Here is a 24,912-nt window from a genome sequence, read left to right as displayed (position 1 = left end):
CGCCAAAGATGTACTACTACCTACACTTGTCCCACTTTCCTGGCCTATAACCTTGAACATTACTACACTTCAAATACTCATCTAAGCACTTTTCAAAAGTTGTGAGGTTTCTGTCCTCAATTACCCTCCCAGGCAGTGTGTTCCACATCCCCACTGCAACTGGGTGAAAACATTTTTTCTCAAATCCCCTCTAAACCTCCTGCCTTTCACTTTAAAATTATGCCCCCTTGTCATTGACCATGTGACTAAGGCGAACAGCTGCTTTCTATTCACCTTGTCCACGTCCCTCATAATCACATACACCTTTATCACATCCCCTCTCAAGCTTCTTTGCTCTATCTGTTGCATTATGGATACAGATGTATACATGTGCACAATAACATAGTTTCTAACTCTTTACAGTGGTTTTTAAATGAATAATTCACTCAAGGCTGAATTTCACATTGATAAAAGTAGGACATTCTGGGACACCATGAGCAAGATTAGCATTTATTGCTCATAGAGAGGTCTACAGCATGGAAAGAAGCCCTTCAGCCCAACTGCATATGCTGTCCATTTTTTACAATTTAAACTAGACTTATTTTCCTGCATTTGGCACATACCTATCCTATCAATTTACCTGTCTAAATGTTTCTTAAATGATGAAATTGAATTCACTTCCATAGTTTGCCTTTGAAAAGATGGAGGTGATACTTCTTCATTCACTGTTGCATTTGCAGAAGCCAAAGTTATCCTAAAAAATATGTACAATGGATTGCATCCTCGCTTTTTGATCATCATAACCGAGGACTTGTATCAGATAATTTTTGTAATATCTCACATGATCTCAGGCGTCCAAAAGGACCATAGAGCCAAGGAAGAACTTTGATGTATGGTCATTGCTACAATCTATAGTAACACAGCAGCTAATTTGCACTCATCAATGTTCCCCGTTAAACAGTGAGAAAAGTCACAAATTCTGATCAATTTTCATTCTGTTGCTTGAGGGGTGAATGTCGAGTAACATACCAAACAAAAATGAAGTTATGCTCTTGAAGAATGGTATAGTCGTAGAAGTAAAAATTATATTTTCAAAACATACCAATAAGGATTAATGGTTAATTGGACATGACTGCAAGCAATTGAAATGAATTGGAAAAGTACTTGGAAAACAGGCTGAATGCAAAAGCAGCCTGTTTTGACTGAGGTGACCATGTGACAATGGAGCCACCTGGAGATGTTTTTCTGTAGAATAGAATGCCTGGAAAGGTACTGGAAGTACTATGAAATGGTGATACACGATGTAATCTTTGATTCAGAAGAGTACTAATACAGGTAGCTCTAGCGGTAGTTGCGTTCTTGCGTAACCTCACGTTATAGAACATTGCCATAGGATATCGTGTTAAAGGGAAATCGCTATAGAAAATTTGTACAGCAGAAAGTTTGCGTTATCCAAACAGCGTCCACTATTCCTCAATCGCGTTACAGTCAAGTAAGGGTTTTTATATACGTTTACTACTTAATATACACTTAAATAAATTTACTGCTTAAAATATACTAATTAATATCCTATATGTAACTATCAATAAATGTGTTAATTTGAATCGTTTAATCCATAGATTTTTTTTTGTTAACTTTCCACTATTGAAGCTTAACAAATCGTTATTCTATACAGTTACGCATAACACAATAATCAGAACTAATTGTAACAGATGTCTTATATAATTGTTGCACCACAAGATGTCACTATTTCTCTTGCACTGTACCTACAGGTAGGTCTGCTTGTTATAGCTGGTTTTTAATAAATTATGGCCTTTGCACAATTTGAAAACCTGTATGTACAATCTAATGCGATTACTTGTAGCATTTGTTCTACTTGTTGCTGAGCATTTATGCACATGTATTATAGCAGATTCCCACTAATCCCACAGATCTGAAGTAAGTGCAGGATTTATTATAATTTTCTGTCATTTCCTCATGTCATCATTGTAATAGCATCCTGAATAATCTTACAAATTCATATGCACTTTCACTGACAATGCGTTCTATGCTATATGCATAATCAGTGATTTAGATATTTAATTTTCTAATGAACTGTTGATCTCCTGCTGGGTTATTCATGAAGGAAAAAATATTCTAACCTTTTACAAGCAAGAACATAAGACAAAAGCAGCAGGGGAGGCTTAATGGTCCCTGCAGCTTCACCCCATTCAATAAGATCACGATTATGCTTTTACATCTTGTATCACCTGATTACCTTAATTCCTGCAAATCTATCAGTCTCGGTCTTAAATATATTCAACAATTGAGCATCCATCGATTTCTGGGCTAGAGAAATTGAAATTCTGACAACTGAAAAACAAATGCAAGATATTTGGAATATCATCATTTGCATGTTGTTTTCTTCATCAACATCATCCTGACTTGAACAGCTAACTCTGTTCTTACAGGTTCCTTGGGTCAAAATCTTGGAATTCCCGACCTAGCCATATCTTCTATGCACTATCACTGCAAGGATACAAAAACTGAAGAAGAATCCCACTACTGCCACCTTCTTACACCAAGAGGTGTTTATTAGTGTTGTCCAGACCTTAAGTACAATTAAAATTTAAACAGAGTGTTTGAGTGCCTGTCTCTCCAGTCAAGAGGTAGCCGAATCAATACTGTTTTACAAGCTGAAATCCACGTGAGCACATTTGCAGTGAATGTTGACTGCTTGAGAAATTTTGGCTCAAAGTTGGCGAGCTGGAATCCAAACAGCGGACACTGCGACACATCAGGAGGGATAGGAGTACCTGGACTCTGTGTTTCAGGAGCCAGTCACATTTCTTACATTGACTACATCAAATTTGATCTGTGGTCAAGGACAGGAAGTGTGTGACTGTGAGTGAGGCAGATATGGGGATCCAGAATTTAGCTTTGGAGCATGTATTCCTTATCCAATAGGTACGAGGTTCTCATTCCTGATGTGGGCGAGGGCACAGACTCCAGGGAGGATGGGTGAACTAATAACAGCACTGTGACCCAGAGTGGCATTCAAGTCACGGGTGGGTTGCAATGGTTGGAGAAAAGCGAGATGTGGTAGGGACAACATAATTAATAGAATAGGTACTGTTCTCTGAAGCAAAGGCAGACGGTTCCGATTACTGGTGCCAAGATTCATGTTACCTCCACTGCTGGAGAGGATCTAAGAATGGATAGAAGGATCTTGTTGTCACAGTCCACAATGACAGGCATCAATTACATTGGTAGGACTAGGAAATGGGCTCTGCTGACGGATTGCAAGTATCTCCGGATTAAATTAAAAAATGGAGCCACAGAGATAATAACCTCCGAATTAGTGCCAGAGCCAGGCACACATTGTTTAAGTGTACATAAGATTAGAAAGGTAAATGCATGTCTCAAAGATTGGTGGAGGAGAACTGCCAACAATTCCTGGGACACTGGCACCAGTACAGAGGAACGGGAGAGCTGCTCCATTGGGATAGATTTGTTTTGAAATTCGCTGTCTTGGCAAATCATATATCCAGGGCTGTAGATAGAGCCTTAAAGTAATTAGTGGGTGGGATGGTTCAACTGAAAAGATGTTTAACAAAGCAAAATAAAATGAGAGAGAGAAAGGCACAGGGTAGTGAAGAGGCAAATGATAATCAAAATGTGACAGGGAGAGGTAGAAAATGTACAAAAATAAGTGCAGCAGAAATTAGAACCAGAGGAAGTAATAATTGGAAGAAGTCAAAACTCAAAGCTCTTTATCCGAATATACACACGCACTTTGTAACAAGATAGACGAGTAGTTGGCACAAATAGAAATAAATGAATATGACTTGACAGCTATTACAAAGACTTAGTTACAGAGTTACGAGGACTGGGAACTCAATATTCAACAGTATGCTGGAAGAATAGACCAGAAAGAAAAGGAGGTGGGGTGGCTTTGTTAATAAAGGATGGTACTGATGTGGTGGTGAATTGTAATATAGTATAAAAGATAGTAATGTGGAAGCAATTTGTTTGGAAATAAGGAATAGCAAGGGAAAACAGTCATTTGGGAGTTGTTTATAGGTTCTAGAAGAATTGCTTCCTTTTAGCTCAAAATATAAATTTGGGAAATAATGGAGGTATTAAAAAATGGCACTACAATTGTCACGGATGATTTTAATCTGCATATTGACTGGACAAATGAAATGAGCAAGAGTAACATGGAAGTCAAATTTGGACACTGCATTGGACATTGTTTCTAACAACAGTACAATGCAGAACCTATTTGGCAACAGGCTATTTTAGATCTTGTAATATGTGATCAGGTAGAATCATTAAGATATCTTTTTAAGGATCCTTTAGAGGAAAGCATTCAATTTGTGGTAGAATTTCAAATTCAAATTGAGGGGTAGCAATTCGGGTCTCAAAGCAATGTCCTTAACTTAAATAAATAAGGGTATTGCTGAGGTATGAAGAAAGACTTGTCTGAAGTGGAATACAAAAATATACTAAGGGTAAAGTTAGTAGATGAGAAGTAGTAGATAATCATAGAATCCCTACAGTGTGGAAACAGGCCATTCAGCCCATCAAGTCACACTGATCCTCCGAAGAACCTACCACCCAGACCCGCCTCCCCCCTACCCTATCCCTGTAACCTTGCATTTCCCATGGATAATCCATCTAACCTCCACATCCCTGATATGGGCAATTTAGCATTGCTAATCCACCTAACCTACACATCTTTGGAATGTGGGAGGGAACCAGAGCACCTGGAACAAAACTACCCAGACACGAATCCACCCTCGGGTGACTGTCTGTGGAGTTTGCACATTCTCCCCATGTCTGCGTGGGTTTCCTGCGGGTGCTCCAGTTTCCTCCCATGGTCCAAAGATGTGCAGGCTGGGTGGATTGGCCATGCTAAATTTCCCATAGTGTACAGGGATGTGTAGATTAAGGGGGATGGGTCTGGGTGGGATGCTCTGAATGTCGGTATGGGCTTGCTGGGCCAAAGGGCCTGTTTCCACACTGTAGGGGTTCTATTAAAAAAAACATACAAACTCCACACAGATAGTTGGCTGGGGGTGGAATTGAACCCAGGTTGCTGGCACTGTGAGGCAGCTGTACTAGCCACTGAGCCACTGTGCCATCCCCTAGTTAAGCAGATACTTCATAATGTGAAGCTTGAAAAGCACAGTCAGTCAGACAGCATCTGAGGAGCAGGAAAATCAAAGTTTTGGGCCAAAACACTTTGTCAGGCCTGGGGAGGGGAGCCCATATGTAAATAGAGAGGGGGGGTGGGGCTGGCGGAAGTGTAGATGGGATGGTGATAGGTGGATGTAGGTAGGAGGTTATTGTGATTGATCAGTGGGAAGGGTGAAGCGGGTAGGTGAGTAGGAAGATGGACAGGTTAGGTCAGGTCAGGAGGGGGTGGGGTGGACATGGGATAAGCATGGGTTCGGAGGGGTTTTGAAGCTGGTGAAGTCAATATTGAGGCCATTGGACTGTAAGCTCCCAAGGCAAAATTTCAGATGTTGTTCCTCCAGTTTACATTTGGCCTCACTCTGACAGTGAGGGAGGCCAAGGATGGACATGTCACCAGGGGACTGGGAGTTGAATGGATGGAAACCAGAAGGTCAGATTGCTTGATGCGTGCAGTGCGCAGATGCTCTGCGAACCAGTCCCCAAGTCTGTATTTGATCTCCCCCGTATGGAGGAGACCACATCGGGAGCAAGAGATACAATAAATCAGGTTGGATGAAGTGCAGGTGAATCTTTGCCGGATCTGGAAGGATTGTTTGGGGCCTTAGATGGAGGTGAGAGGGGAGGTGTAAGGACAGCTGTTGCAACTCTTACAGTTGCAGGGAAAGGTGTGGTGGAGAAGTTGGTGGGTAGTGTAGAACTGATGTGGGAGTCGCAGAATGAACAGGCACTGTGGAAAGCAGACAGGAGTGGGCAAGGAACTATCTTTTTGGTGTTGTACTGCTCAGCAGATATCTATTCCAATCAAAAAGAAAGATGAGATGAGAAGAACGATCCACCCTTGTTAAACAAAGGTGGTTCTAATTTTAAAAACTAAGGTAAACAAAGCAACAAAAACTGATGATAGACTAGAGGATCAGGAATGTTTTAGAAACCAAGAGCAGATGACGAAAAAGCAAACAAAGAGGGAGAAAATTGATTATGAAAATAAATTGGCAAAAAATTAAACAAAATCAAGAGGTTCTGCAAGTGCATAAAAAGAAATGGAGGATCTAAAGTCCGTGTAGACCCCTTGGAGGATGAGACTAGGGAATTAATAATGGGGACCAGGGAAATGGCAGATAATTTAAACCAAATTCTGTGTTGATCTTCATGGTGGAGGTCACTCTAAACATTTCAAAGGTAACAGCTAAGCAAAGGGCTAATGGGAGGAAAGATCTCATCAGTGTCTATCACTAAGAACAAAGTATTTACGAAACCTATGGGACTGAATACAGACAAATAATCAGGACCTGATTGCTTGCATCAAAATGATCTAAAGGAAGTTTCTGCAGAAGATGGTGGAGGCATTGGTTGAAATATGTAAGAATTCACTCACTTCTGGGAGGATTTCATCAAATTGGATAACAATTAATGTGATGCCCTGTTCAGGAAGGGAGGGTGACAGAGTTCAGGACACAGTAGACCAGTTAGCTTACCATCAGTCATTGGGGAAACACAAGGGTTCATTATTAAGTAAGAAAAAGCTGAAATTTAGGTCTTTTTTATTAGGCAGTTGTAGTTTAAAAATAGTGGAGTCTTGTTACAACTATGTACAATGTTGGTGAGTCTACACCTGGTGTGCTATATGCAGTTTTAGTCCTGCATTTAAGAAACAATGTACTGTCAATGGAGGTGATTCAAAACAGGTTCATTGTGCTGATTCCTGGACTGAGGGTTTGTCTGATTGAGAATGGCTAAACAAGTTAAACTTATTTTTTTAAGAGTTCAGAACAGTGAGTGGTGATTTTACTGAAACATACACTATTGTGAGGGAGCTTGATGGGGTTTGGAGAACGTAAACCAGAGACGGAGTTGCCCCATAATTTGAGAGAATTCATATACTTATAACCAACTTTGTGTGTGGGGGAATGAGTGCTTGAGACCTGTTTTAAATCTGGGATAAATGTGTGAGAATAAATAACCTATTTTATTTTAAAACTCACAAAAGCTCCCTGCTGGAATTATTTAATAGGAACTTGAACGCCATTGATAAGACAACATAAACCTCTTTTGTTATAAAATACATTGATCAGGGATAATCAGAAAACACAGACATACTTTTGGTGACAATATTTTCTTTATAGGTCAGAAATATTTACATTGATCTCAGACCTTCAGTGGATGAAGACCAAGCGTGTGTAAACAGGTTGGCTTATTTCCTCAGTATTTTTTCTGTGGCCAACACTTTTGTATTATCTTCTTCAAGATATGAAAGACCTTGTCTGTGATTTTAACTCATGGAGTTTTGAACATAGAAACAGGAAATAGGAGCAGGCCATTCAGCCCTTTGAGCCTGCTCTGCCATTTAATATGATCATGGCTGATTATCCAACTCAGCAACCTGTTACCACTCTCTTCTCATACCCTTTGATTCCTTTAGCCCTAAGAGCTATACCTAACTCAATTTGAAAACATTCAATGTTTTGGCCTCAACTGCATTCTGTGACAGAGAATTCCATGCACTCACCACTCCCCCAGTGAAGACGTTTCTCCTCATGTCAGTTCTAAATGGCCTACTCTGTATCCTTAGATATACACCTGGTTCTGGACTCTTGGTCATTGGAAACATCCTTTCTGCATTTACCCTGATTAGTCCTGTTTAGGATTTTCTATGTTTCTATGAGATGCCCTTGCATTCTTCTAAACTCCAGTGAACATAGTCCTAATCAATCCAGTCTCTCTTCATATGTCAGACCTGCTGTCCCATGAATCAGCTGAGTTAACCTCTGTTGTCCTTCCTGCACAGTCAGGACAACCTTCCTTAGGTAAGGAGACCAAAAATGCACACAGTACTGTGGGTGTGGTCTCACTAAGGCATGTACAACTGCAGCAAGACATCCCTGCTCCGGTACTCAAATCCTCTTGCTATGAAGGTCAATGTTCCATTTGTTGTCCTCATCACCTGTTGCACCTGCATGCTTTACTTCCAGCATCTGGTATACAAGGGCACACGTGTCTCACTGCACCCCTCTCTCTTTCCCAGTCTATGGCCATTCAAATGATAATCAGCCTTACTGTTTTTGCTACCAAAGTTGATAAATACACATTTATCCACATTATACTTCCTTTGTCATGCAGTTGCCTGCACAATTGGCTTGTCCAAATCACACTGAAGTATCTCTGCACCCTTCTTACAGCCTTCCACCCTGCTTTGTGACATTGATGAATTTGGAACCTTTAGCTTTATTAAATGTTTAATCTTGATGATAATGAATGACAACTTCCTTTTAATGTTTCTTTGTCTCTGAAGCTAAATATGCATAGCCATCATTGTACACATTGTTACGAGGAATATTTGATTGCCAGTCGATAGTTGTAGTTATGAATGTCTCAGTAAGAATCAGTCCTCTAAGTGCAAATGACTCATTCACTTTGTACTTTCTGAAGAAATTGGAGTGGAGCCTACTCTTCCATCATGTTTTCCATATCCTTTCAACCCATTCAAATGAAAGGGACAAACCTACGTTACAAAATATAACAAAGGCATCCTACCTTGTGACTTTTTTTGGCTTTGCAGAATTATAATTGCAAAATGCAATGTGTTTGAAAAAAATCAAGAGATGTTGCTTATTTTTGGGTAATATGCCTGCAGAGTAATTTTGCATTTATTTGCCTTTAGAACATTTTGTGTTTCTAAATAATAGCAAAAATGATAGGTAGTATCTAATTTCTGTCAATTTTACCCATTTCTTTTGGGGCTCCCTAGAAATTCTACAAAGACGTATCTCAGACTCACCCAAGTATGAAACGTAACCATTGTCTTTGTTTACTGTTGAACAGGATTCATTATTTATAATCATATTTTAAATTTAAGGAAGAACTTTGATAGTTTGAGTAGTTCTTGACATTATCAAGCCATCACATGATGCTTCACAGCCAATGAATCACTCAGGGCTGAATCTTACTTGTTTTAGAAAAGTGTCACTTTTGTTGAGGATGAAGGAAGGTTTCTCTTCATGTATCCCACTGAGTTTTCTCACACTATTGTCCTAAACTCACCTCATTTACTACTACCACACCCCTGCTCACCATTCTCTTCTGATACTTGCCCAATTCTCCCTATTGCTGCGTACGGAAGTTCTTATCACCACTGGAATCCCTGGCTCTGGCAGAATCTCTGAAAGCTCCTTGTGTATCTAAAGTGCAGCACTAAAGTACAGAAGTATTTTTGAAGTGGATCAAAGATGTACTATGATGGTGTGACAAGGCAGGTATGTTTTGGATGCCAACACCTCCAAATGTGGAGTCATTGGTGCTGGATATCCAAAATGGAAGTCTGGAGGTACCTACTCTGATTTTCATGTCTGGAATTCTTAGAGTATAGCATTGATCTGGTATGTGCTAGGAGAATGCTTATTAATGAGCTGCAAATATGTAATAATTAAGGTGATAATGAGTGATAATTTCCATTTAGTATACCTCCTGCCACTTACTGGCGAGAATCTCCTATCGATGTTTGGAACTTAATTGGAAAATGTGACTTGAGAAAGGCCTTGCTTGACTTCCTTGCAATTTTCCCAATTCTCTTGCCATAGCCCACATCATTCAGGATGTGGGAAGATTCTGCCTTTAGAATTTAATTAGGGTGCTATTACAACAGTTCGGTTGGCTGGACATCTGGCTTGCAATGCAGAACGATACCAGCAGAATGTGTTAAAATCCCTCACTGGCTGAGATTACCATGAAGGTCTCTTCTTCTCAGCTCCTCCCCTCACCTGAGGTGTGGTGACCGTCAGGTTAAACCACCACGAGCCGTCTTTCTCTCAAATAAGGGAGCAGTCCTCTGGTCCAGTAGGATTATGGCGACTTTATTCCCGAATCAGTAAACGTCAAAGTAACATTAGTATGATATGCAACATTCCAAGCCATAATGAACAATGTTTATTGTGTGAGAATACATTTATTAATGAATATTTCTTAGGTCAACACTATTATATTAACAATTGTACAATCTTTACCTCCTAATACACTCATAAAAGCAATGGATTAGTCAGATGGACAAAATATTTTTATTCAGTTTTGAACAGGTCTTAAAGAAATGATTTGGCTCCAGTGTTATAGCTGACCCATTCATTTCTATCTGACTTTTTTTTTAAAAAAGCATATATTTGACCTGAACACCGCGATGATGTGGCTGTCAATCTCCAAAGTTCTCAGCTTCCACTGGCTGTAAAATACAGATTGGGGTTGCATTCATCCAATCAGGGGCAACTATTTTTTTTCGACGTGTGTCCCATTTCCTAAACGAATGAAGGATTTGAGTTGGAGCTGTAGGCTTTTTTTGTGTGTGAAGGGTGTCGGTCGGGTAATTAGGTCATGGTATAAATTACAAATCAGGATGGAACAGGAGAGAAGGCAGGAAAGGAAGACCCAAATAGAAAGGGCTTATAATTGTTTAACATAATTATTACAGCAACAAAACTACTTATAGAATATTTTTTATGACTGTGGAGGCGGGTTTGTTTAAGCATAATTGTCGAAACTGATAGTCACTGCCTTAAGAATATTTCCCGGAGCTGCCAGGAATCCAAGAGGGTTTGAATGGAAGACATAACGATCTTGTCACGCTAAGAGCTTGTGATGGAAAATTATTTTTCATTACCTGAAATGAACTAAAATAAACAGATAAATAAATATACAGCAAGAGGTTGCGAGTCCACACACACACACACAAACAAAGGCGACATCAACATGAATGTACACTCTGGTATTGTGTGGAAGCTCCGCCTGCAGCGTGACTGTCGGTGGGTCAAGACGATGTGACATGTGTAGCTGGTGAAATCCAGTATTGCGGCACATCACAGACAGCAACAAGGAAACAACAAAGCTGCAAACGGGTTACAATGTAAGTCAGCTTCCCTCTCCCTCTCCTCCCCAGCGCAAAGCTGCAGTTGTTGAATGACAGCAGCAACTTACGGGTTTTCTTTCAGAAAACAGAGAAAGAATCTAATGGGGGAACGTTTCCTGTTTGTAACACTTTCCGGATCCGACGTTTTGGGCTAAAATGACAGTTATCAGGGAAATGGGAAATAACGCGCAGGAAACGCAACGTAGTCAGGCCTTTTGTGTAGTGGCTTTCTCCTGGATCCTAGTGCGACTGAGACTAGATTCTCATTCAGAACAATTGTACTTTATACAGTATATGGACAGACTTAATAGATACGACCATACGCGTATTTGATCACCTTTTTAAAAAAAAAATACAGTTCAACAGTTCTTCTAATGTATTTGATTGGTTTTAAGACAATTGGGACATCCTGGGATCGTTAAAGGCACTATGCAGATACAAGTCGTTTTATTTAAGTGTGCATGCATGCCTTTTGAATTATATATTCAGTGCAACTAAACAAAAAGGGTTAATCTGACTTAGTAGAGCCAGTAATTTATAAGGGTTGAATGCTTCTGTGAATGCCTGTAAACATGACAGGAACATGGAAAGTAAAAACTGAGAAAATCTTTAGCACCAAGAGAACTTGTGGGATCTAATTCTTAATTGCTAAACTTATTCTGTACAGGTTATGGAAATATAATTCAATAGCTTTGAAGAGTTCAGACATATTAGGAGTCTATCATCCTGTACTGTTAAATCACAGGAAATTGTTTATGAACATGGAGCAATGTTAATATAACTATTCATTTGCTAATTCAAAATGTCTAAATGAGGGAAAAGACTTCTGTTGATTTAATTTTCACTTTAATGACAACAAGAATTGGAGATTTAATTGTATTAACAATTTGATCTTTTAGTAGATAAAGCCTAGATTCCCTAGAATTTAGAAGATTCAGCGGTGATCTACTTGAAATATATAAAATTCTCAGGGGCCATTGTATGATGAATTCTGGAGCAATTTCCTGTGGCTGTGAAGCCAGGATTAAGGTTCTTGGACTGAGAATTTGGCTATTTAGAACTGAGATGAGGAGAAATGTCTTCCCTCAAAGTGTTGTCTATCTTTGGAGTTTTCTACTCCAGAGTAGTTCAGTTATTGAGTATATTCAGGACAGAGATTGATATATTTCTGGATACTAAGGGAATTAAAAAAAAAAATCACCATAGTCCTACCAGACCATAGGGCTTCTCTCTCATTAGACAGAGATGACTGGTGGTGGTTTAACCTGACGGTCACCACATCTCAGGTCCCTCACCTGGAGTTGAGAAGGAGAGTCCTTTAGGGTAACCTCAGCTGGTGCAGGAATTCAACACACACTGTTGGCTTCAATCTGTATTGCAATCCAGCCATCCAGCCATCCAGCCAAGTGTGCTAACCAACCCTCACTAAGGGAATTAAAGGATATGGGAATGGTGCAGAAAAATGGAGTTGAATTGCATGATCAACTATGATTTTATTAAATGACGACAAAGCTCAAAGAACTGAAAGGCCTACTCCTACTGCTGCTTCTGTCTTTGAAGTTTTAATGATCTTAACTTCAACTGTTATTGATTCAAAGCCATGCTGTATCCTAAAGAGCATATTCAAGATAATATTGTAAATATAGTCCTTACAGCATTGAATTGTAGGTGTACTCCATTAATATAATAGTAATGTAATTTTTTAGTAGACAAATGGTCTGATTATGAAACATTTGTTTACAGATTCATAAGTGTAGGTTAGGAGTAAAAGTAGTGCCAGTAGCAGTGATTACTGATTGAATTGCTGATTTTTCAGATTGAACTTGTATTTATATGTACAATTACATAAGAAATATCAATTATACTTGCAGTTAAAATGTAATTGAGGACTCCTGTTGCTTTGGATAGACAAGTCAGTCCAGGTAACTTGGAAAAAAATGTGTGGTAACATGTAATTTAGGAGACTAGACAAAACAGGGAAAAACAAATATTTTAAGTAGTACTCCAGCGTCTTTTTGCAGGAGGAACATTCCAAGGTGAAGTGCAATCATGAAATACATAGGGAGTACTATATACAGCAAATGAAGTTGTTTTTTTAGTGATAGACTGCTTGGCCAATAACTCCAAATCTTTCAGGTAAAATACACTTTCACTAAATTATTCTTACGGATCAAAAGCACAATTTTATATGTAACTAGTAATCTCTCATGCTGTACCTGTGTCATGAACATTGCATATGGTTTTCAGATATAACCCAATGTCCAATATTTTTCTCTTATTTTTATGTGGTTTAATGTTACATTTTACCATTTAACAGTAAAATCAAAACAAATTTATATGAAACAGAGATACATAGTTGGTAGGAATAAGGGTTTTGCTGCTGAATAGGTTAAGAAGTCACACAGCACAAAACTGAGGCATTATAGTGCCACCAGTAGTATGCAGATATAATTGGAGTGTGACAGGTTTACATGGGTAATTTCCATAATAAATATGGGCATGGGAATTTATGATGGCAATATATATAGACATAACACCCTGAATGCTCATAGATCTTCAAATCTATTATTTTGGAGTATCAATTAGTCAGAAGGATGCAAAATGTTAATATATTTCCTATCTATGAAACAAATTGCTTTGTGACAATATCTCCTCACAGTTTTGTCAATATTTTGCACAGTAAAATCTCTAGCATTACTGTCTAAATTCCTCTGCGCATACACGTCTCTCTTAACTTTTGAGAACAATTGAAAGATTATGTTTTCAAGTCCGCTTTAAGTCACATCTCTTAATTGTCATGCTGTGACCTCATATTTATTTTTTTTTTTAAAGAAGTGCTATTTTTTCTTCTCTTCTCCATCTTGCAATGTGAGCTGCTAAGGCCGTACCGTACAGTGAATGCTAGATGCATATATTCGGTGTCCTCCTTTCCAGTCAATTGTAATTGGCTACTGCAACAACCCTTTATTGCACGTTATGTTTTGTGGAATGTGACTGGCAGATAGGGAAGTACAGTAGCAAACCAGAAATGCTTACTAATGTAATCCAAATAGTTATTTTCCCTGGTAGAATAATCAATAAGAACCAAATAAAATGCTGATGTCATGAGTTCTTTACTAATCAGAAAGTAGAAAAATCACAGACATTACAAATATAGAAATTAGTACGGAAAATATTCCCATATTTAAAAAAAATCGTTCAGCAGTATTAACCCCATTATTCATATTATTAAAGCATCACTATATAATTCACTGTAACTTAAAATTACACAGTCACTGGACTTTGTGTTGCTTTTGTGGACAGGATTTTACTGTCAATAAATTATGTATTATTATACATACCTGTTCAGGGATCTTTAATTAAATAACAATTTTACTGTGGCCTTTAGAGACAGTATCAAAATATTTTATATGGTTTCTGAGATGCTCCATTGTAACTTCAGAGAGAATTTTAACTGCTTTAGAGATGTGTTATTAAACTAACCAAGTGTTTTAGAACTTTTTAAAATGCCTTCCAATTATCTTTGTAAGTAGTGGTTTTAGATTTTAGATCATCCTCCTTTCAAAAAGTCGTAGTTCAAAGATTTTTCTTGCTGTTATTACAGTTCATTAGAGTTTCTCATAGTACATTATTCCATATTTGCACTCAATATTCACTAATGAACAACCATTAAATGTAATTTCAAAACATAAAGGGTCAATGATTTGCCTTTTAAAATATAGTTAGCAGTGACTTTTTAGAAGGGGTTGGGAAATTAAAGTATACATTTCCTTAGTAATTTAGTGCTGTTATTTATAATCAAGATCTTTCAAAGCATTACATCCATATTGTTCTCTTTATATGGTAAATAGGTTAGTGGAAACATTTTTCATTCAATAATTTTTTTTGAAATAGCAGGGACAATAAGGTAATTTTGGGGTGTTATCATTAATACAAATATGGATACTATAATGTTTCGGGAGACTGGATGTTTTTCCGTTCTCATTTCCTGGAGAATCAAATGAGCAAATAAATTCCCCTCACATTCTGTGCCTTGCACAATTTCAAAAACATTAATAAACTTGAAGTGCAAAATATGTGGACCTGAGAGATAATGCTGAGAAAAAGCATTTACATTTTTACATTTTCTGTTTAAATTGAGGGCTTAAAGAAAACTTAGCTGTACCAATAAGTGAACATTATAAAACAAAGGCAAGCACCATGTATATTCTAAGGATAATATGCTAAGCAGCCTGCACGTTGTAATTCCATGCGGCGGACTGTAGGACCCAGTGAGAGCCAATTAGTCCGGTGTAGGTTGATAATGCAGAAGGATCAAGCGATCAGCCTTTTGCGATCAAAATGATGCAATCAAAGGTTTAAATGTTTGCAATCCATCAGGCGTCTTGCAATCTTTGATGCTGCATTCGGTACTTTATTCCCGGATTTTTATTTCAATCTTTGTTTTTTTTTTCTCCTCCCCTTTTGTAGATGGAGTGCTATCAGCCTTCCTGAGGGCGACAGAAGTGCAACCATGAGCTTTATGCTGTAGCTGTTTCTTTCTCCGTCTGTGTGCCGATCGGGAAGAATGCAGCTCTGGAGAAGGGGAGCGCTGCATTAAACATGATGAAGACCGATACATCCTCAGCATCAGCAGCAGCGAGCCTGAGGAGCCCTTCTCCCCACCGCAATGCCTATGAAGCAGAGATTCAGGCTCTGCAGCAAAATAGCAGCGACAGCAAACCCACTGCCAATGGAGAGCAGAAAGCAGCCGAGGATGCCGAAGGGAGGAAGCAGAGCCGGGGCAAGAAGTACGGATCCAATGTCCACAGGATCAAGAACATGTTCCTGCAGAAGATGGGCACCACCCCGAATGAAGCGACTGGCATACCAGCCAAAGGCAAGGAAAGGGCTGTACGCCTGTCCCTACCCAGAGCCAGCAGCCTGAATGAGAATGTAGACCACAGTGCCCTCCTGAAGCTTGGCACTAGTGTCTCAGAGAGGGTGAGCCGCTTTGACACCAAGACCGAGAGACCCTTCTCCAAGCTGCAGGAGACCAGGAAGCTCTTCGAGAAGAACATCCAGGAGAAGAATGTCTCCAACCGGATCTTGCTGAAAAAGGAAAGGGCTGGGCTCAAGGATAGCAAGTTGGACGTGGTGGTCCGCTTCAATGGGAGCACCGAGTCACTGGACAGCCTAGAAACGGAGGCCATTTCGCCCACGGTCAGTCAGCTCAGTGCTGTCTTTGAAAGCGGTGCCAACCAGCGCAAAGCCCTAGAGCGAGGGCCAAGGCCAGGCACCTGCCCCCTCAGTTCCAAACCACTATCCAGAAAGTCAAAATTAGTTCTTAAGAACCAGCAAGAGGCACTTAAGACAGAAGGTGGGAGTAACAGCGATGGCGATTTCTCCCTTGATCTACCTGGGGCCTCAGGCCAAATCAGAAAAGAAGCTGAGGAACCGCAGTCTGATAAGACTCTGGGTGGTTCCCCGTCTGGAAACAATTTAGCCAGCAAGTTGGCATCACTTGTGAAGCATGGGGACAGCTTGAAAGAAACCAGGTCAATAGCAACTGCACAGAGGTCACAAAAAGTTGAGGAAGTCAGAAAAATTAGGCCGGTGGAAGTGGAAGACACTGTAGTGTCTGATCAGAAACCTGGACCTACGGATGATGGAAAGGAGGATCCAGAACCCGTTCTGAACGACTCTGAAAATGGCACTGGACTCCAACAGGGAGATGCCGTTTTGGAAACTTGTGAGATTAAATCGGTTGAGACCGGAGCCCTGCTCCATGATGCTAGTTCAGAAAATGGAGATCTTCCCAAAGACTCTTTGGATCATTTCCAGTCCTCTCCTTTGGAATCCGCAGAAGGGACTGCGCATCAGGTCGAGGAGTCCTTGTCATCTAAAGCAGATTCCTTTGAAGAGGGTGAGCAGGTTAAAAATGACCTAGATCTATATGATCATTGCAAAAAAAATGAAGATGTTTCTGAGGCAGATATGGTGGATATTAGCGCCTTTAGTGGGGTTGGTGATGAATCTGAAGGAAGTTGTCTGGATGATGATGAGGATGATGCCTTTGAACCAGAAAGTGGCTATTCAGAGATCACTGGATTATCTGATGAAGAGGAACCCATGCCACATAGAAAGATTCGCTTTAGCACCGCATCAATTAAAGTAAGTCCTGATAAAAAAGGAACATGTCCAGTCATTGAAAATGTCTATGAAAGGCTGAAGTTATGTCTTTAAATAACCTGAAGTTACAGGAAAGGATAAGTTTTAAATATGCTATAATTTGTGACATGTAATCTTAAATTTTTGTTGAATTAAAAGTTTTGTGATTTTTGTATCCAGAATGAATATGAACAATTATTCTTCATCTTTGAAATATGGAATTATGCATTAACATTATTTATTATATGTTCTTGGTTATTATATGACAATTATATCAGAATTAAATAACTTAATAGTTAAATAGTGGTTTTAGTCAGTTTCAGTAGTATACAACTTTATCTGGCATTATCAACTTGATGGACTGAACATTAATTATTTTTGTGATACCCTTGTAAATGACTGTTGTGGATTTATAGTCACTTTATAGCGAGGCGGCAGTCTGAATATTTTTTCACAGCAGTAAATGGACATTTTACAAATTTATCAATAATTCTAAAAGGCTGTTAACTCCAGGCACCATGTCATGTGGAAATTAGTAACTGAAATCACTAGTATTCCTATGTGAGGGTGGGATTAGTTTGACTGCATTTGCACATCAAAACAGGACTCTGCCATCAAGTTAGTATCTTATGTTGAAAGGTGAACATGAAGTATCAAGGTAAAAATTTAGGTTCATTTGGATAGTAAATGTATCAATCTATTTCATTACATAACTATACTTTACCTTTTTAAGTTAGTGCATTGTTCCTTCATAATGTATATTGGAGTCTGCTGCTGTAAATTAAGGAAAATTATCATCTGTGGGGATGCTAGGAGTATTTGGGACATAATGATGAATGCAATCTGGAGTAAATTGACTTTTTTTCTTTTATTATAATGAGATGAGTTTAACTATAAACACTGAAAAGTCAAAAACATTGTTTGATAAATCTATAAATCTCATTGGGTAGCTCCATGAAAGCTGATGTGATTCAGTTATTGTCAGATTACCAGTGATTTTAAAATATGTGCACCAGCCATATTTTTGGCCTTATCAGTTGTCAACTGAGAACTATTGAATTTTAGAACTGTTGTCATTTCTCCCTTTCCCCACATTTATTATTCAGAATTGGTCCATTAATTGGTCACCACAGAATTTCCTACATACAACAGGAAGCAACATGACAAGACTTCCTGTGTAAAAGGTTCAAATGAAAATTGAGTTCAGTTTAAAGACAACTTTCAACATAAGCGATCTTGTTTAGTCAGGAATGTTACATAATAATCAGTGCTGAAATTTTTAAGATATTCATAATAAGTTGGAATTTTGTTGATATTTTAACCTACAGAAAGTGTTGTTCTATCAGCTGCAGCCTTGAATTTCTTAGTGAGAGCTATGACGTTGATGAAAGGATAGTTATGGTTGAGGAAGGCCAGTTGGCCAATCACCTCATCCGTCCAAGAAATATGGGTCGCCCCCTTCTCATCGCGATGTCCGGATCTGTTTTAAATACTCTCTGACCTTTCACATGTTCTGAATTTTGTTCGCTTTGCAATTTTTAAAAAAAATCCAAAAGTTCTAGTGCTTTTTAATTTGCATGCTATCTATCTGACCAGTAGTCAATTATTTGTTGATCTTTGTAAAAAAAAGAGTAAATACGAATATCTGTATTTAGCAAGTATGTTGTGTTTGAGTGGATGAATTTTGAAGTACAGTCATCATTGTACACAGACAGGCTATCACACCCTCATGAAAGAAATGTCTCACTTTCAGTTAGCTCGTTGTACACTGTCAACAGAAAAACTAGTATTTTTGTTTTCTTAAGGCAGTACCATCTCAGGATTTTTTCACAGTATTTAATATCTGATTCACAGCTGTGTTCTTGTTGTATGTATGGACTTTCAAAAAGTGTTCGGTTGTTTTTTGGACTGGGATCCATACCCCATGGATGAGTATCTGGACCACAGTACTTTTTAGTATATCTATCAATAATTCAGAATTGGCTATATAGAGCATAGTTTCAAAGGTTTAAAATGATAAGAAACTTGGAAATATAATAAACAATGAGAAAGATAATAAAATAAAACACTTCAGTAAGAAGTAGACAGACTGATCAAGTGGGTAGACCTCAAGACACATACTATTGAACATGGAAAAGTGTGAAGTGATTCATCTTTGCACGGAGGAGATGAATGAAGAGAGGCAATAAATGTAAATAGTACAGTTTTGAATGGTGAGACCCAGGAGTGTATGTACACACTAATCTTTGATGACAAACTACAAAGATTGTTGAAATTGCATCTGGAATCCTTCACTTTATTAGCCAAAGGCATTTTAAATCTGGTTAGTCCTCAGATTGGCTTTTGTGTTCAATTCTGGGTATGAGACTAACTCTTTGAAGAGAACGCAGAAGACATTTACTACAAGGCACCAAGTTTGAGGGTTTGAGTTATGTACAGTGTCTAAAAAATCTGATGTGGTGTTCCTTAGGGCAGAGATGGTAAGGAAGGGATGAGTAATTTTGGTGGAGTAACTGAAGAGAAGTAATGTCTGAAATAACTCCACAGAGGCTGGTATCCTGTCACCCTTTTATTTACACGTGGAACATCCTTGAAACTGATCCAGCTCCCTCAGAGCCAGCTCTCAGAGTATAAGATGTCTGACACTCTGTTTTTATCTGTCAGCCAGGGCTCCCTGATTGGACCAGATTAACAGCCCCAATCAGGGAATTTATTCTATGGTGTCTACCTGGCTGACTTTGTTAGAATAATTACATCCCTCTGAGGACAGAGGCCAGTTCTTTTTTTGTAGCTTCCCCTTGGGCGTTTTAGCACCGGATCAGGTTCCAATGACTCTGCCTCAGATACAGGTGACGTGTAACGCACAGTAGCTTGCTTCTTGCATCAGGAGCATCTCAGAAGAAATTCATTCTCTCCTTCAGGTGGCAAAGGCACCATCCACCATGTCTGTCACAGATTTGGAGGTCTCTTCAACACTTGATGGAGAGGGAGAACCCACCGTTTCGGCCAGCCTTTCCGACTGTTCCGAGGAGCCGAGCATGTTTTGCTCCCTTCCCATTTGTGAGTTTTCAGCTTTCATATGGTCCACGTACTTGTTCAGGACTATTGCACCTACCCTAACTTTATACGTCATGGGACCTGACTGTGCGACGGCCATGCCCCATTCCCATGGTTCCCACACCAAACTTTAGTCCCCTGTATCAAACTGTCTGTCTCACTTAGCAGAATCTTGTGTCTGGCCTCGGTGTTCCTGATGCCGTTTCACCCTCCCTTTCAGGTCTGGGAAGATCAGATTTAAGATCTGGTGCGGAGTGTTCTCCCCATTAACATCTCTGTTGGCAATCCCTGTAGCTGCATAATGGGTGGTCCAATAATTAAATAGGAACTGGGACAGTTTTGTATCTAGTGAAGCTGTAGGCTGTTTCTTTAAGCCTGCCTTCAAAGTTTGGACTGCTCTTTCTGCCAGGCCATTCGATGATGGATAATATGGAGCTGTCCTTATATCATCATCATAGAATCTCTACAGTGTGGAAAGAGGCCCTTTGCCCCAACAAGCCCACACCAACCCTCAGAGCAGCCCACCCAGACCCATCCCCCTAATCTACACACCCTTTAGCATGGCCAATCCACCTAGCCTGCGCATCTGTGGACTGTGGGAAGAAACCCACGCAGACACGGGGAGAATTTGCAAACTCCACACAGACAGTCACCCGAGGATGGAATTGAACCCGGGTCCCTGGCGCTGTGAGGCAGCAGTGCTAAACACTGAACCACCGTGCCGCAATGCTATTCAACTTTAGGAAATGCTCAAATTCTCTGCTGCTAAAGAATGGCCCGTTATCAGTGACCAACACTTCCGGAAGTCTGTATATTGCAAAATATGCGCCAAGTTTTTCTATTGTCGTCCCTGTGTTTAATGAATGAACTCTATGCATGTCTAGTGACTTTGGAGAGGGTGTCCACAATGATGAAGAACACTGAGCCCATGGAAAGACCTGCATAGTTGATGTGTAACTGAGTGCAGGGTTTACCCAGCCATTCCCACAGATGTGGGCGAGCTGCTGGTGGTAATTTTTGTCCATGTTGGCACTTTTGGCACCAGCAATGCAGCTATGTCTGCATGCAGCCCTGGCCACCAGACATAATTTCTCACCAACATCTTCATTTTGGAAACCCCTGGATAACCCTGGTGGAGTGCAGTCAGTATCTGGTGGCAACCTTTGCGTGGTACAATCCCTCATGTTCCCCATAATAAAATGCCACCGTTTACTGTGATAGATGTAAGTTCCGGTACAGAAGTTGGAGCAGGGGCATCTTTGATCACCCTCACTTTATCTTCGCATGGTATAGTTGACTCTAAAGCCCATGTAGGTCACTTGGCGTCCCTGCAAAACATGTTTTTCCCCTCTAAGATGTATGCCGACCTGGGAGAAACATCTAAGAACAATATTCAAGTTCTCTAAGTGCTCCAACTGGTTTTCCCTGTTATTGGCACATGATATAGATAAATGGCGTCCTGGGATAGACTTTGTAAAGTATTCTTCATCGTCCACTGAAAAATTGCACAGGCTGCCCCAAATGGCAGTCTCATATATTGGTACAAACCCTTACGGGTATTAATTGTTGCATACTTCTGGGAATTCTCATCTAACCACGATTGCAAGCGCTTGCGGCTCTTGTCAGACTTCATGAAGGACAGCTCCCCCCCCACCCCGCAGCCAACTTCGCATATGAATCCTCTATGTGAGGGTTTGGGTCTTTATCCAGTTACAAAAAGCAGCTTACCGTTTGGTTAAAATCCCCATAAAGGCGAACTGAACTGTTGGGCTCCATTATCAGTGCAAGCAGTGCTGCCTATTCTGCAGACTGCACTAGTTTGATGGTTCCTTTGCTTTCCAACCTTCTGGTTTCTGCCTCTACTTTTTCCCGTAAGGCAAATGGCACTGGACAGGCCTTGCAGAATCACAGAATTGCTTCCTGCTCAACATGTAAGGTGGCCTCGACCTTCCTGACAAACTTCTGGGTATTTAATTAGGACTTTGCTCAGGCAGCCATTTTCTAATTGAAAAATGTTGAACCAATCTAAGTGAATCTTTCTTTCTTAACCAATTTTGTCCCATCAGGCTTGGGCCCGAGCATTTTTCTACAGTCAATGGTAACAGAACCAGCTGCTTCTCATAAGAGACCAGAGCCAAAGGTGTACCCCTAATCTTTAGGAGGGTCCCGGATATAGCTTCTCAGTCTAGCGGCGATCTTGCACAGACCTAAGGGCTGGAGTGCAGAGCAAATTTTGTTAAAAATTGGTTCTGCAATCACTGAAATGGCCAAGCTGGTATCAACCTCCATTAGAACTGGATGACCATTTAACCAGAAGTTTATTTGATTGGTTCTGATTGAGATATTGCTAAGCAGTTTAACTGTTCCAAACCAGATGTAGGTGGACTTTTGAGGGTTTGCGCTCTCCTGGATACCAGCCTATGAGTTCTCTTACTGAGTTTAGGTCTGGTGGGGCTATTTGGCTGTCTTGAGTCCGCATATCAGCAGCAATTACAATCGCTTGCCTACCCAGCTCCTGAAGAAAACTTGAACTGTTTGGCTGAGGTTTAGTCTTGTTTCAGGGTTTTGGTATGGGCGGACCTAGAGTCAGTCTATTCAGGGTATGTCCTGAGTGAGGCTATGCAATTGCCTTCACTCACTAGGTGTTCTTGAAGCTCAGTCAGTGTGGCGAGGGTGTCCACTTCCATCAGAATACCCTGCAACTCATATGCTCCACTTGTCGGATTTTCTAATGATAAAGTGATTTGTAGTTCCTGCTTGAAGTCCACTTGGGCTTCAGCTAGTAGGTGCTTTTGCACGGTTCTGTCATTAATCCCACATACCAAACAGTATCTCAACATCTCATTCAGGATTAAACCAAAGTCACATGCCTCGACCAGTCATCTTAGCCTCATCAAAAGTATCATTATGGATTCCCCTGGCTCTTAAATTGCCAAGTAAAACCAATAGCATCTCAGAATTAGAGGAGTTTTGGAGTTGTAACATTCCTTAACTAAATCCATCAACTCTTGGAAGGTTTTAGGAACTGGTGCCTCAGGGAAAGTTACGGTCCTAATAATCGACGAAACTGCCAGTCCACAAGCTGTCAGGAGAATTTCTCGTCGCTTTTCACCTTCGCCAGTGCCATTTGTCCAGAAAAAATAATAAATTCTTTCCACATACTGGGCCCAGTTTTTGATGGCAGGATCAAATAAGTCAAGCTTCCCAAATACCGGCAGAACGTCAGAACTGCTTCCCCTAACTCAAAGACGACTGTTGCGAACGAATTTCTTCAGGAGTATGATTCAATCTTGTTGCTACTGAAATAACTGCACAGAGACCTGTAACCTGTCACCAAGTCACCCTTTATTTATATGTGGAATGTCCTTGAAACTGATTCCATTCCCTCAGATCCAGCTCTGAGTGAACAGAGATGTCTGACACTCCTGTTCTTATCTGTTAGCCATGGCTCCCTGATTGGACCAGATTAACAGCCCCAATCAGGAAACTAATATGCTGTGAGGTCCATCTGGTTGACCTCGTTACAATCACTATAGTGTCCATGGAGAGAAGGGCTTGTCACGATAGGACACAGATTTAAGGGAATCAGCAAAATAACTAGTGGTGACATATGGAATCTTTCTTTTACCCAGTGAGTTGTTGTATGGAATGCTCTTCCTGGAAGAATAGTGAACGTAGATTTAGTATTAACACCCAAGAGTCAACTGGGTGAGCACTTGAAGGAAAGAATAATTACAAGAACATTGGGAAAGAGCAAGTGAGTGGGTCTAATTAGATAGCTCTACCGAAGAAACAGCACAGGCACAATGGGTCTAATGGCCTCCTCCTGTGCTGTTTTCAGATATTACGATATCTTTATATATGATGGATTAAAGTAAAGGAGAAACAAATAAACAGCAAAGCAAATACACTTCATTAAATTGGAATTGATTTGCATGGTTTCTGGTATTCAAAATACAGCTGTAAGGAAAAACACAACCCGTGCTTGTTTGCCAGTGAAGCTAATAACTTAGCTTGGTGTTTGAAATGTTTTCTTCAACTATGTTAAACAATGTCAATTAAACTAATTATATCAGCACTTGATTGCTGAAACTGTTTCAGTCCAGTCCTGTTCCTTCGCCAGACTGTTTTGTCTTAGTATTTAGGGGAAGTAGTAAACTAACCAAACTTTGAAGTAAGTGCTTAAAGTTGATCTTGTTAGGAATAACCTGCTATCAATCTTGCTTTATGATGTAAACAGCCTCTAATTAAAGCTTGTGATCTATCATGGGTCAACATTTGAAATGTTCAGTTATATTCATAAACTGTTGCGAGGATCATGGTTTTGTCTAAAATATTGCATTGCTTTGTGATTGTCAAGAAAAACACCTGCATTTGTGAAAGAGGTAGTAGGAGCTGCCGATACTGGAGAATCTGAGATAACAAGGTTTAGAGCTGGATGAACACAGCAGGCCAAGAAGCATCAGAGGAGCAGGAAGGCTGACATTTCGGGTCTAGACCCTTCTTCAGAAATGGGGGAGGGGAAGGGGATTCTGAAATAAATAGGGAGAGAGGGGGATAGAAGATGGATAACGGAGAAGATAGGTGGAGAGGAGATGGACAGGTCAAAGAGGCGGGGATGGTGCTAGTAAAGGTGAGTGTAGGTGGGGAGTTAGGGA

At 40.0% G+C, this 24,912-nt stretch overlaps 1 protein-coding gene across 3 annotated transcripts; it reads left to right on the top strand.

Annotated features, from left to right (window-relative positions):
• Positions 1-1,161: 1,161 nt before the first annotated feature.
• Positions 1,162-24,346, top strand: LOC125486567 (neurabin-2-like). 3 transcript variants are annotated; one of them, XM_048614499.1, is made up of 4 exons: positions 1,162-1,248; positions 7,284-7,345; positions 15,518-17,200; positions 20,119-24,346. In XM_048614499.1, exons 3-4 carry the CDS (start codon positions 15,650-15,652, stop codon positions 20,386-20,388), a joined length of 1,821 nt encoding a protein of 606 aa, XP_048470456.1. In that variant the 5' UTR covers positions 1,162-1,248; positions 7,284-7,345; positions 15,518-15,649; the 3' UTR covers positions 20,389-24,346. The 3 variants fall into 3 exon arrangements, with proteins under 3 accessions (XP_048470456.1, XP_048470454.1, XP_048470455.1); XM_048614497.1 differs by lacking the exons at positions 1,162-1,248; positions 7,284-7,345 and adding an exon at positions 10,913-11,044; XM_048614498.1 differs by lacking the exons at positions 1,162-1,248; positions 7,284-7,345 and adding an exon at positions 15,343-15,403.
• Positions 24,347-24,912: the final 566 nt, after the last annotated feature.

Source organism: Rhincodon typus, chromosome 30 (assembly GCF_021869965.1).
Source record: "Rhincodon typus isolate 14 chromosome 30, sRhiTyp1.1, whole genome shotgun sequence".
NCBI lineage: Eukaryota > Metazoa > Chordata > Chondrichthyes > Orectolobiformes > Rhincodontidae > Rhincodon > Rhincodon typus.
This window is presented reverse-complemented; position numbering and strand designations above follow the sequence as displayed.